The following is a 13426-nucleotide window of genomic DNA, read 5'->3' as shown; positions in this document are numbered from 1 at the left end:
CAAATTCAGGCTCTGTCGTAGCTGTCCGTGACCGGGAGACCCATGGGGCGGCGCACAATTGGCCGGCAGGGATGTAGCTCAGTTGGTAGAGCATGGCGTTTGCAACGCTAGGGTTGTGGGTTCGATTCCCACGGGGGGCTAGTATGAAAAATAAAAAAATTAATGTATGCACTCACTAACTGTAAGTCGCTCTGGATAAGAGCGTCTGCTAAATGACTAAAATGTAAATGAGACTAATTCACCTTTCAGCAGTACAACAACTGTATATTTCACATTGTGTTAAGTTAAAGTCGGAAGTTTACATACACCTTAGCCAAATACATTTTAAACTCAGTTTTTCACAATTCCTGACATTTAATCCTAGTAAAAATTCCCTGTTTTAGGTCAGTTAGGATCACCACTTTATTTTACAAATGTGAAATGTCAGAATAATAGTAGAGGGAATGATTTATTTCAGCTTTAATTTATTTCATCACATTCCCAGTGGGTCAGAAGTTTACATACACTCAATTAGTATTTGGTAGCATTGCCTTTTTTAATTGTTTTAACTTTGGTCAAACGTTTTAGGTAGACTTCCACAAGCTTCCCACAATAAGTAGGGTGAATTTTGGCCACATCTCCTGACAGAGCTGGTGTAACTGAGTCAGGTTTGTAGGCCCCCTTGCTCGCACACGCCTTTTCAGTTCTGCCCACACATTTTCTATAGGATTGAGGTCAGGGCTTTGTGATGGCCACTCCAATACCTTGACTTTGTTGTCCATAAGCCATTTTGCCACAACTTTGGAAGTATGCTTGGGGTCATTGTCCATTTGGAAGACCCATTTGCGACCAAGCTTTAACTTCCTGACTGATGTTGCTTCAATATATCCACTTAATTTACCTTCCTCATGATGCCATCTATTTTGTGAAGTGCACCAGTCCCTCCTGCAGCAAAGCACCCACACAGCATGATGCTGCCACCCCCGTGCTTCACAGTTGGGATGGTGTTCTTCGGCTTGCGAGATACAACCTTTTTCCTCCAAACATAATGATGGTCATTATGGCCAAACAGTTATATTTTTGTTTCATCAGACCAGAGGACATTTCTCCAAAAAGTACGATCTTGTCCCCATGTGCAGTTGCAAACCGTAGTCTGGCTTTTTTATGGCGGTTTTGGAGCAGTGGCTTCTTCCTTGCTGAGAGGCCTTTCAGCTTATGTCGATATAGAACTCGTCTTACTGTGGATATATATATTTTGTACCTGTTTCCTCCAGCATCTTCACAAGGTCCTTTGCTGTTGTTCTGGGATTGATTTGCACTTTTCGCACCAAAGTACGTTCATCTCTAGGAGGCAGAACACGTCTCCTTCCAGAGCAGTATGACGGCTGCGTGATCCCATGGTGTTTATACTTGCGTACTATTGTTTGTACAGATGGTACCTTCAGGCATTTGGAAATTGCTCCCAAGGATGAATCAGACTTGTGGAGGTCTACAATAGATTTTCTGAGGTCTTGGCTGATTTTTCTTTTGATTTTCACATGTCAAGCTAAGAGGCACTGAGTTTGAAGGTAGGCCTTGAAATACATCCACAGGTACACCTCCAATTGACTCAAATGATGTCAATTAGCCTATCAGAAGCTTCTAAAGCCATGACATCATTTTTTGGAATTTTCCAAGCTGTTTAAAGGCACAGTCAACTTAGTGCATGTAAATGTCTGACCCACTGGAATTGTGATACAGTGAAATAATGTCTGTGAAAAATTACTTGTCATGCACAAAGTAGATGTCCTAACCGACTTGCCAAAACTAGTTTGTAACAAGGTATTTGTGGAGTGGTTGAAAAACGAGTTTTAATGACTCCAACCCTAAGTGTATAAACTTCTGACTTCAACTGTACGCTGGAGTTCCTGAGTGGCCTAGTTTTTACTTAAATTGGCTTAAATCTATTGGTGTCTAGCGACGATCAACCAACTTGACCTGATTTTAAAAAAAATAATGTGCAAATCAAGGGTTGACCGGTTCAGGGAACAGAACTGAAAACCTTAAAATAACTAAATTTGGTCAACAGAACCATGAACCGAAAGTGGTCTATACATTTCTGTAACAGAACCATTATTTTAAAAGCATTGTAACCGGTAAATAATTTTTTTTTACGTTTTCTGGAGTTATTTTCCAGTCCCACAAATCAAAGCTCCTATGCAAAGCCCTCTCTGTCACTCAAACTTATTCAAGCATCTGCCTGCCAGCTGGAAATCTTTGCCAGTAGGTGTGTAGGCTAAGTTAGCGAGAGATGTTAAGGATACTATTGTTATCACGTTGGATTTATTAACTACGATAAGGTAAGACTATTTTAATTCTAGTGTCTTAGCTAGCTAAAGTTTGCTGTTATGGCAAAATACACATTTATCTTAATGACTTTCCTATACAGATTTAATCGCTTACCCGCTGCTCTATCCGCACTGATTGTTTAAATAATTTGATGGTGCGCTAAATGTCAAATAATATATTTGAGGTTTTAAAAAGGAACGATAAACCGGTACTGTATGTCCTCCTGACTACAGTGGCTGTAAAATAAAATGTGAAATATGTCAAGGGGTATGAATACTTTCTGAAGGCTCTGTATGTCCTGACTATTTGGGATAGGATAACATAATGTACCGGTACTTGGCTTTATGGATACAGATTTTAAAATGATACAACATTGACCACCTGACCCTCATTACGTTTCTTCCCACAGCCCCTCTCTCAGACCAGGCTACCGGTCTGAATCTAGAGAAAACAGCCAGGAGGTGAAGAGACTTAAAGAAAAAGCGATCGTGAGTACATCATTTTCTATCAAAGTGAAGTTGCCGATTTGTGCCTTTCAGGAATTGGGCCCAGTAGTAACCTCCTTAAGAGGTGTCTGCTCTTCATTGATGACAAGTCGGAATGGGACAGTCTGTCACTGGGTCACGGTCTGGGTACAGTTCCCCAGAGCAGCGTGTCCTCTTCAGTTGGCATTTGTCTGAAGGGTCAGAAAAGAGGGGTGGGGGGGGAGAGTGAGTATGTGTGCTTTTAAGCCAATCATGCCTTGAATGTGGGGTGCAGAATAAAAAATGTGAGCTGACTGTTGTCGCTCCCCCTCAGGAGGAGCGTAGGGTTGTTTACGTAGGGCGAATCCGGGGGACAATGACTCGCAAAGAGCTGAGGGAACGCTTCTCTCTGTACGGAGAGATTGAGGAGTGCACTCTACACTTTAGAGACCATGGGTAAGTACTCTCAAACATGTTTTGTTTCAACAACGAGTAATTCCTGAAACCTGTCATGTTCAGTAGGCACGATATGGAAAACATTTTGAAACCAAAGTGTCTATTGAACAAGTCTGCGTCTTCCTGCCTCAATCGCTGAACATTTGGTTTTATGCTTACTAAACATGACTTGAAAAGATTTTCTCCCAGACCAAGAGCTAACACCTAGGCTTTAGCTCAGTGGGCTTTACCCTGTCAGTTACATGAACCACCCCCCAGTGCACTGTCTTTGAACCTGGTTGACCCTTTGTGGTCTCTCAGGCCAAGCTACAGCTGCTACAGCAACAAGCAGGCTTGTTTATAACTGGGGCCTCTTGGCTAAACCACCAGGTGGCTCTTTTAAGAACAACCCACACCTTGACACAATCTAGTAGTCATTGGTGTCACCAAACAGAAGAAAACCGACCAACAGGGCGGGACTACCTGGACTATAATTAACGCTCATTTTAGTGTTTGTTTTGATTAAAATGTTTTCCCATTGTGTGCCCTAATGAATCAATACAACACTGGTTGTTCCATCTCTGATAGGGATAATTATGGGTTTGTGACATACTACGATACGAAGGATGCGTTCACGGCCATCGAGAATGGCGGCAAGCTCCGTAAGCCTGATGAACTCCCCTTTGACCTTTGCTTCGGGGGAAGGAGACAGTTCTGCAAGGCCAGCTACGCTGATCTAGGTAGAATATGCCATTATTTGGGGGGGTCGTCAACACTGCTACTAGTTGTCAGTATTCAGACAAAATTATCATTGATTTATTGTACTGGCAACTTTCTTGGTATACACCTACATCTGGTTGCAGTGATGCAAGGAGAGTTAACAGTGATACTAATGTTCATTCTCTCGCCCCTCCAGATTCTAACCGTGAGTATGACCCGTCGCCCGCAAAGGGCAAGTTTGATGCACTTGACTTTGACACTTTACTGAAGCAGGCCCAGAAAGGTCTGAAGAGGTAACAGAGGTCAGCCCACTGGGGGCGCCACGCTAAGACTTACCTCAGAGCCGTCGGCAGGCTCCTCCCACCTTCAACGCTGCCTTCGCCTTGACCTAGGGGTGGATCACAACGCATGGTCGAAACGTTAGCCAGCTAACATTGATAAACATACAGATGTAGCTCTCTTTTCTGGTTAATAAAAAAAGCTACAGTTTAAAGCCGCAATCTGAAAAATGATCAATAGTAGTAAAACGTTATATTTTGGGTTATGAGAGGGTAAGGCATTGTAAGAAGCTCATAGCACATTTAAATTATATTCAAATCAATGGCATCAATGTCATTAATTGAATCAATACATCAGAATATGTATCATTAATTGAAAATGGTTGGACGGCAGGAAGTCTTTTTTTTTATTTTTTATATGGGTTGTTTAAGTGTGAAATCATTTATGCCATGTTCATTTCAAGCCGGTCTACCTTTATGAACTCAAATGTTATTTTTGAAATGACAGCTGGCTAACGTATTATCCTGCATTGTGACATAGCTACCTGTCTTTATTTAGGTAGGTTTTTGTGTTTTTGTTTCTGCAAGCTTACACCTTCTATTGAAGTGAAGATTTGTATGAAAAGATTAAAAGCAAAAAAAAAAGATGAATGGAAACTTTTTAACAGGAAAGAATTTATTTAAATGTATAATCAGATTTTCCACAATGTATGGAAAAAAAAATACATTTTAGAAATGGGGGGGGAAATACTTTTAAATAAATATTCCCTGATTATTTGGGAGAAGGTGGAACTCCATTGCTGAAATGTACCGCAAACCTAAATAAACCAAAAATTAAAACTGGTTGACATTTTGATTTATTTGTCTTTTGAGTATGTCACTGACCTTCAAGTCAATATTATTATGTCATTGAAGTGACTTATTGTTTTTGAACATATCAGGAGAACATGGCTCCAGTCTGTTTGTGGCTTTTCATTCATTCTTGCCAGAGACCGATTTCAGAGCTGGGAAACCAGGAGATACTCCGTTGGTTTAGCTCACCTGTCCTCACTCTTCTCCTCGCCTCATTTTGAAAAGGGTCCAAGGTAATCAAGGAGAGGAAACGAATGTGCTTGTATTTAATGACTCCTCCACTTGCCTGTCATCAGGCAAACTGGTGTAAAGTGCTAAAAATACATTTAAATTAGTTGTGAAAGACATTTTATAGATGAGGATGAATAGCATTTCGTTTTTAAACGTGTGAATGCTTTTCTCTGAGAAAACAACCGCTGATTCAAAGGGAGTGTGACCGATCTTAAAGGGTGACTGCACTTCTAGATTTGGTTCATTAACGCCTCATGTAACTGTCGCGTAGAGTAGGCCAGATGGCTAAACTGGAAACCTTAACCTCTACCAAAAAAGTACTTATGTGCAAGGGTGTTTTATTTACATAGTGATTCCGAAAGAAAAAACAGTACTGCTGCCAAAAGTATACATTATGGAGACAGCTAAACAGTGCTGCCCCATCAAACGGCTCTTCTTCAGTGGGGTTTATCGGCGGTTGGCATCCAACGTTATTGTGCATTACCGTACTGGAGTGTGGGCCAGAGACGGGGATAAACTAAATCCTACCTGCCAACCCCGTTTCTCTTAAAAGATAAATATTTGAGACTATATCTAATGACGCTCTACTCTATATACTTTTAAAACTAATTTCCTGTATCCCTTCTCCCTCATACTAAATCTCATCCTCTCTCTTTCCCTCTGATACTGCCCACACTGTAGCAATACATGCTCCACAGTCTATTTCCTGACAATCACACTTTCCTGATGGATGCTTTCCTATCACGTTTAATGTCTTATTCAACTGGCTGTGTCCCACCCTTAATCTTGTAAAAATAGCCTCTCTTCTGTCCCTTCCTGCCGTCCTCCCCTCCCCGACTTTCCTCTGTACTTGAAATAAAATCCATCAACAGCTCAATCAAAAAGCCCCCCCTTTGTAGGGGAAGCCCCTCCCATCAGAACATAAACGGATAAATTAATAAAGCCATTACAGACATCAGCCTACATTTTCCCCTCAGCTTAACATATCATGAATCATCTTCATTTGACCTTTGCAATCGGTTTATCATAATGCCAATATAACACATTTACAGAATCCCATCACTACTGACATGGTGTCTTCCAATACGCATATCCACATGAACGGCCATTCGGGACAGGCACTACAAAGCCAGCCCAATTGCCCTAGCTCGGGTCTTTATTCCAGCATACCCGGAAGCTACAGAGACCTAGAGAGGAACAGAAACAAACAGCGCTCTCATCCAAAACATTGATAAGTACAATAAATGTTACTTAAATTAAACATGAAAGCTTGTCTGCGTGTTCCTTATACCATACCAAACTGTTACTGTTGGGAGGTAAGAATTTGTGTAATGTATGAACTGAGATCGCTAAGTTAACGTGTGTCGACCCACATTGCTAACATAGCTGAAAACGGAGCAGGGAGGGGAAAATGTGGGTGTGTTAACTTACCAAATGCTGCCAGTGACTGACTTCTCCGTCACATTACCTTCCTCCTCTCCCGAAGCGACCAGGTTCGGGAGCCGGGATAGGTAGTCCGCCATGACATTTTCTTTTCCTGCCTTGTGATGGACACAGAACCGGAAGGGCTGTAGCGCCAGATACTACCTGGTCACGCGAGTATTCTGGTCCTTCATGGTCTGGGTCCAGGTCAGGGCTCTGTGGTCCGTGTGTAGGTCAAATTCTCTCCCAAGAAGGTAGTACAGGTGGCTATCTAGTGCCCACTTTATAGCCAGGCACTCTTTCTCGATGGTCGAATACCTTGTTTCCCTGGGCAAGAGCATCTGACTCAGGTACAGCACGGGGAGCTCTGCTCCCGGCTCCCCTTTTTGTGTGTTAAGGTACCGCAGTGCCAGCTTGGCCGCCATAAGCCCATCGACTCACCCGATGGCGTCAATGCAGCTCTGAAGCATTGACGGTAGGTCTCTGGGGAGATGTCGAACTTCACCAGCAGCGCTTCTTTCAGGTCCTTGTAGACGTTGGACAAACCCTCATCCATTGCTGTGTAAGCCTCTAAGGCCTTGCCCGTAAGCAATGGGACAAGCCTGCAGACCCACTCTACCTCCGGCCATCGCCAGGTCTTGGCCATTCGACTCAAACCTCAGCAGGTAGTTTTCAATGCCCCCTCCCCCGCTGGTATGAAGGCATCTTCTGCTCCTTCCTCAGGAATGCTGGAGGGTGGACGTTAGCGCTGCTGGACTTGTCTCCTGGTGCTGGGGTTGGCCTCCACTGCTTGGGGACCCTGCTGTGGAGTTGAAGTCCCTGTTGCGTCGATCCTCCGTCGTCCTGGTGTTGGCAGACCAAATCTTGGGCTCTCACTGACGAGTTCCGCTTGGTGAGGAGCTGTGAGGATAGATTGTCATAGGCCCTGGAATTCCTGCTTGAGGTCTTTGTCCCTGCTCTCAAGGCAGGTGAGAAGCTGCTGGAAAAGGGCTACCATGGTTGGGTGTGGTTCTGGTCCCCCAACTGCTCCTTCAGTCGGCTGCTCTTTTATGGCTGTATCTGGTGGTTTTATCGGCAGCTCGAGCGGTTCTGGTTCTGTTCGGCCCCTTGGTCGGGCTCCTAGTTTCTCAAAATTGACCTCTTCTTCACCGGACGAATCCATGGTATTCCACCCTGTTTCAATTTTAGGTACCTTTTCTGAAAGTTGATGATGCGGAGAACAACCCTGTATGTGGTCCTTTACGTCTCAATTTGGAATTCACTGATTTGTGGTGTGCCATCCCACCACTGCCACCATATGTCGCATAGAGTAGGCCAAAGCCCTTTTGTGGGCAAAAACGCATTCTGATTGGCTGGGCCTGGCTCCCCAGTGGGTGGGCCTATGCCCTCCCAGGCCCACCGATGGGGTTGTGAAATCCATAGATTAGGACCTAATGAATTTATTTCAATTGACTGATTTCCTTATATGAACTATAACTCAGTAAAATCTTTGAAATTGTTGCATGTTGTTTATATTTTTGTTCAGTATAGTAATGCTACATACTCTCACCTTTCTGGTATTTTTAAAAATAAATTACTGAGTTGAAAAAATATTTCCTATTCAACAACTATGAATAAGGCTTGAAATGACATATACTACATTTGAAAATATAAAATGACTAACAAAGATTTCACCTTAACTGTAAAATACATATTTGTATATTTAGTGTTAGAGAAAATTTGAATAATTCTAAAGTTCTCTCTTGGTCAAAACGTCTCGCTGTGAAGATGCTGCTGTACTGGAATGCCGCCGTTTTGCAAGCTCCGACCTAACTTTGCTTAGCAAGAAAGGCACTTCACTGTACTTCCATGTGACATTGAAACTTGAATATCTCACAGAGCTCTAGCCCTGAACTCGCCTTTCATCTCATATTAATCTTGTCCGTCTATCACAAACAGAAAGTGTTTTTGAATTATTTTAGATTACTGGCTATAAATCGATCTCAATGTGCTACAGCAACGAAACTACTCTCTCCTGCTGCGTTACGATATAAGGATTCCAGCCATATGCGTTGTCAGTGGCTGTGACGTAGGATTCAGCCAGGAGTTGATGGACAGTCGGAAGAGCGGTAGGAGGGATATCCCAGCTTCAAGTGGTGTCAGACATCTTGCTTCACACAGGCAGAAGACAAATACTCCTGTGTCCTTGTGAATCAGGGCTACCGCTCAATGCAAGCCATTTCGATCTACGGTGTCCACAGATCGATTTTTAAGCAAAGATGTAGGTTGGAACCAGTACCAGAACCACACAGGTCCCCTAAACAGGGGACTTTACATCGAAGAGGTTAAGAAATGCTAGCGGCCATGACTGAATTCAAACGTGAGTTGGTTTGATGTGTGGTTTGATGTGGGTGTCTCGTGTGTTTGCAGGTGGGAAGAGTTAGACAAATTATTTTGAGGATTCGCTTTAGCCAGCTGGTGTGCAAGTGTGGCAAAGTCTGTTTGACTTTGGATAGCCTATCTCCGGGGCTAGTTAGGGACTCTCAATAAATTACACAATGTAAATTAGATAATATTTTTATGTTGCACACCTTTTCGTTTTCATCAAATGCTTTTCAATATTTGTATATGAATTTCTACAATTTATTGTTGGTTTGAGCTTTTAAAGTCAGTGAAATTTGGAGCTATTGGAATTTTAACATTGTCCCATGTACATTGTGTAATTTACCAATGGTCCCTAACTACCCCATAGGGATATCCAAAGTCAATCCAAATTTACCATGGGCATTAGAGATTGGGTCACATGCAGCTGCACTCCAAATTGATGATTAGGCTACTTGTGTGCTGCCAGCTGTGGGCAGGATGGAGGAAAAAAACACCTTCATTTACATTGTGACGCGGGTCACAACCACAGGTCTCACAAAACTCTGTTTTGGACAAGACTGACTATGGAAAAAAAGTATCACATTTACACATTGTACTCAATTTTGACAGTAGAATAAATGTTTGACTCAAATCGATGACACAGGTTGTTTCCAAATGAGAAGTTGTTTTTTTAGTTGCTCCTGAAAACATTTCTGCGCTTGCTGCCGAGAGGATATTATTGTGCATCCTCTGCTGAAGTAGGTCATCAAGGAGGGGAGAATACTCAGAGGGGTTTTCTAATTTGGGCAAAAGTCTGTCCTCTCCTCCATGACCCGGAAACCTATTTAAGTGGTCGAATGGTCAAGGAGGGGACACACTTCGATTAGAAGTGATTTTCATAACCTGCTACGTTAATTATCCTAACCTGCTGCGTAAGTTCTCCTGACTTGCTACGAGAAAGTCACTTCCGTATCGAAGTGGCGTGAAAATAGTGTTTCTCGGTCGAGTGTGTCAATTCGTTAGTAGGCAAATGGAAGACAGTCCTCCCCTCCTCAATAGTCTCCTTTTGGCAAGGAAGCAGAAGTGTATCCTACCGCGGAAGAGTTTTGATATCTGCCACACCTGCTTTGAATCAGCTCTTTTATGGTCGGAGTAAAAAAGCATGCACACATTTAAAAACGATATGCTACTTTTCCTTTGATCTATAACAGATAGGCAACTCCAATCCTAAAGACTATTCAATGCTGGTCTGACCAATTGGAATCCACGCTTCAATATTGTTTTGATCACACGGACTGGGATATGTTCCGAGTAGCTTGCGAAAATAATTTAGACAAATACACTGAAACGGTGACTGAGTTTATCAGGAAGTGTATAGGAGATGTTGTGCCCACTGTGACTATTAAAACCTACCCTGACCAGAAACCGTGGATAGATGGCAGCATTCGTGCAAAACTGAAAGCGCGAACCACTGCATTTAACCATGGCAAGGTGACTGGGAATATGGCAGAATACAAACAGTGTAGCTACTCACTCCGAATTGTTTTATTTATTAGGCCTAGTCCCAAAAAATATCACTATCTTGCAAGCGAACTAGCCTTTAGCCTATGTTTTGTTCAGTTTGAGAAGGAGAGCAGGAAGATGAAAAGGAGGACTGGAGGTCAACAGAGTTATTGACCTCACAATAAGCCAGATTCGAGTAACTTACATTGTGGTGCTGAAACTTGAAGCAGTGGCGGAACAATCAATCGGAGATGGACAGCTCATGGTGCTGAAAGTAGGCAAATTCGAGTAGGCATAATTCATTTCAACCATCTTAATTTGACATTAGACTTCACTAACAACAAGAGGGCTTTGTGTTGGAGCATATTTCTTCCTATTTAAGAAATAAGAGGTTGGCCTTCCTGTTTGACAGATGAAATTAGGCTATAGGCTGCTCTATCCATAGATTTGTCTGTCAGTTCCTCCACCCACCATGCACTCTTTAAATAGCCTATCTCAGTGTCAGTGAAGAGCTGTTAAGTTAAGACCAAGACTCGAATTGAGGGGTTATGAGAGGGTATGCCATAGGCCTACCTTTTTATTCAAGAAAATGTCAAAAAGCACAGGCCTACCCCCTTCTTAGCTTAATGATGCACTATGCAGAAATCGAGCCGCCATTTCCTGGTTGCTAAAATTCGAATAGTTCGCCTAATATCAGTTTGTGACAAAACAAACGAGTATAGTGTAGAGAATCATTGTACCATTTAAACCGCTGTGAAATATATTTTCCATAACCAAAAATGTTGTATTTTCAGCTGTTTGAAACGGGTGTACAAAACAGAAAGTAAAAGATGCACAAAACGAAACTTAAGAAGAGGAAGCATAGAAATAGAGCACATAGAACAGATCTACCACGTCTTAGAATAGCTTTCAATGAGAATGACAGATCTATAATACACATTTCTATGTGAATTTGGTCTGGTCTCCCAAAAAGGTACATATTGCAGCTTTAAGATTTTGAAGAAAATAAAATGGATCCGGTTATATAATTAAGCAATAAAGCCAGATGGGCTGTGGTATATTGGCCATATACCACAAACCCCCAGGTGCCTTATTGCTATTATAAACTGGTTACCAACGTAATAAAAAATACATGTTTTGTCTTACCCGTAGCATACGGTCTGATATACCACGGCTGTCAGCCAATCAGCATTCAGGGCTCAAACCACCCAGTTTATAAAGTGATCTATAACTCAGGGAAGACACATGGGGATATCATTGTTTCGTTTCTTTGACATTCAGAGGCTGAGCTACCACCTTCTATAGCCGAGGGGACAAAAAATTGACTTTGCTTGGGAAGTAATATAATTATGTCACTATCGATACATTAAGCTATTCACTCTCTCTCTGTACAATAGAATATGTTTAAAGTAACCCAGACAGTTAAACACTTGTGACCTTATATTATTGGGTTAATAAGCCACGGAAGAAGAGTAGCCAGCAGTTAAAGCTTACATTTTTCTGAAGAAGAGTAGCCAGCAGTTAAAGCCTAAATTTTTCTGCGTCGGTATGCCTACTCTGTCTGGGGTGGAAAGGGGGCGGCAGGTAGCTTAGTGGGTAAGAGCGTTGTGCCAGTAACCGAAAGGTCGCTGGTTCTAATCCCCGAGCCGACTAGGTGAAAAATCTGTCGATGTGCCCTTGAGCAAGGCACTTAACCCTAATTGCTCCTGTAAGTCGCTCTGGATAAGAGCGTCTGCTAAATGACTAAAAAATGTAAAAAATATAAAAATAGGCGTAACTTTTGAAAGTACAATGCTCAGATTCCTAATGACGTCTCAGATTTAATTATTTGCAAACAGGGACAGTTTTGTTGCAAACAAGACACACTGATTTGGCATTGGAGAAATATGATAATATGAACAAAGGCCTATTTCTTTGTCCATTCTTAGCCTGTAATTTGTGTGATATTAAGAAAGATTCTGCTAAAATGATGTAGAATTGCATGAAATGTTTATGAAAGGCAATTTTTCCTCTGACCTGCAAATACGATGATTAATTCATGCAATGCTTTTACTATAAAGGAGATCTTTCCACCCCTACTCTTGTCCACGGTGGTCTGCGAACCCACAGCCATGTGTGCTATCAAAATTCCTGCGTTGCCATGTAATGCTTACAAGATGAATAACAGTTTCTAAAACTGCATATCTAAGGCTCTGGTCTGTCCAAGAAGTGAGGGTAAACGGTAGACATGTTCTCTGCTATCCACTTTGTTTTCATTATTGTTTTGGGTTTAGGGGAGGGTCACTTTTGTTTTTTTTCAAGCGTTCAGGGATGGTTTTCGTAAAATTGATTTTGCTGAAGGGAGGGGCATCCATTTTCATTTCAGAGAGGTCCAATTTTCTCCATGTAACCCTTACTTATTATAAATAACGTTCACCCCTTAGGTTTGCCTGCTAACGAATTGACACCAAAGATGGTGGATAAATGAAGATGTCTTACTCCGGCCGTTTATAATTTTTTTAAATGGTATGTTCCGGTCTGCTTAACGGGGTGGCTCTCTCATAGGCACCAATGCAATAGCAGCTGGGTCTGATCTGCTTAGTTCATTGACTTTCATTGTACCAGAAACAAATTGTAAGTGGTGTCTCACGTGCTCATCCGTCTCTGTTGACACCCTTGACCACTTATCTGTTCCTGGGCCACAGAGGAGAGGAGGATGGAAGAGTGGAGGATTCAGGACGCAGCCACACCTCGTGTTGAATGTGCCACCACAGATCCCAGCACTGGCCTGCCAGCCAGACGGTATGCTGTTGTAATCATGTCTACGATCCAGTGAGAGAGCCTCTGCTTTGATAGCCCAGCCCCCAGGACTCTCTCACCATAGCAGACAAA

General features: G+C 42.3%; 1 protein-coding gene and 1 non-coding gene across 3 annotated transcripts in view; both read left to right on the top strand.

Moving 5' to 3' along the window:
- LOC121553223 (peroxisome proliferator-activated receptor gamma coactivator-related protein 1-like) overlaps positions 1 to 5047 on the top strand; it is a 31476-nt gene extending 26429 nt beyond the window's left edge. For both annotated transcript variants that reach the window (XM_041866245.2, XM_045211497.1), the window contains exons 11-14: positions 2717 to 2795; positions 3106 to 3227; positions 3795 to 3946; positions 4123 to 5047. In XM_041866245.2, coding sequence (XP_041722179.2) covers positions 2717 to 2795; positions 3106 to 3227; positions 3795 to 3946; positions 4123 to 4223 — 454 coding nt within the window. In that variant the 3' untranslated portion in view covers positions 4224 to 5047. The remainder of the gene's footprint in view (positions 1 to 2716; positions 2796 to 3105; positions 3228 to 3794; positions 3947 to 4122) is intronic.
- LOC121553795 lies at positions 3485 to 3624 on the top strand. The gene has a single exon (XR_005997581.1). It is a non-coding gene; the product is annotated as a small nucleolar RNA SNORA50 (small nucleolar RNA).
- Positions 5048 to 13426: the final 8379 nt, after the last annotated feature.

This window comes from Coregonus clupeaformis, chromosome 37 (assembly GCF_020615455.1).
Source record: "Coregonus clupeaformis isolate EN_2021a chromosome 37, ASM2061545v1, whole genome shotgun sequence".
NCBI lineage: Eukaryota > Metazoa > Chordata > Actinopteri > Salmoniformes > Salmonidae > Coregonus > Coregonus clupeaformis.
This window is presented reverse-complemented; position numbering and strand designations above follow the sequence as displayed.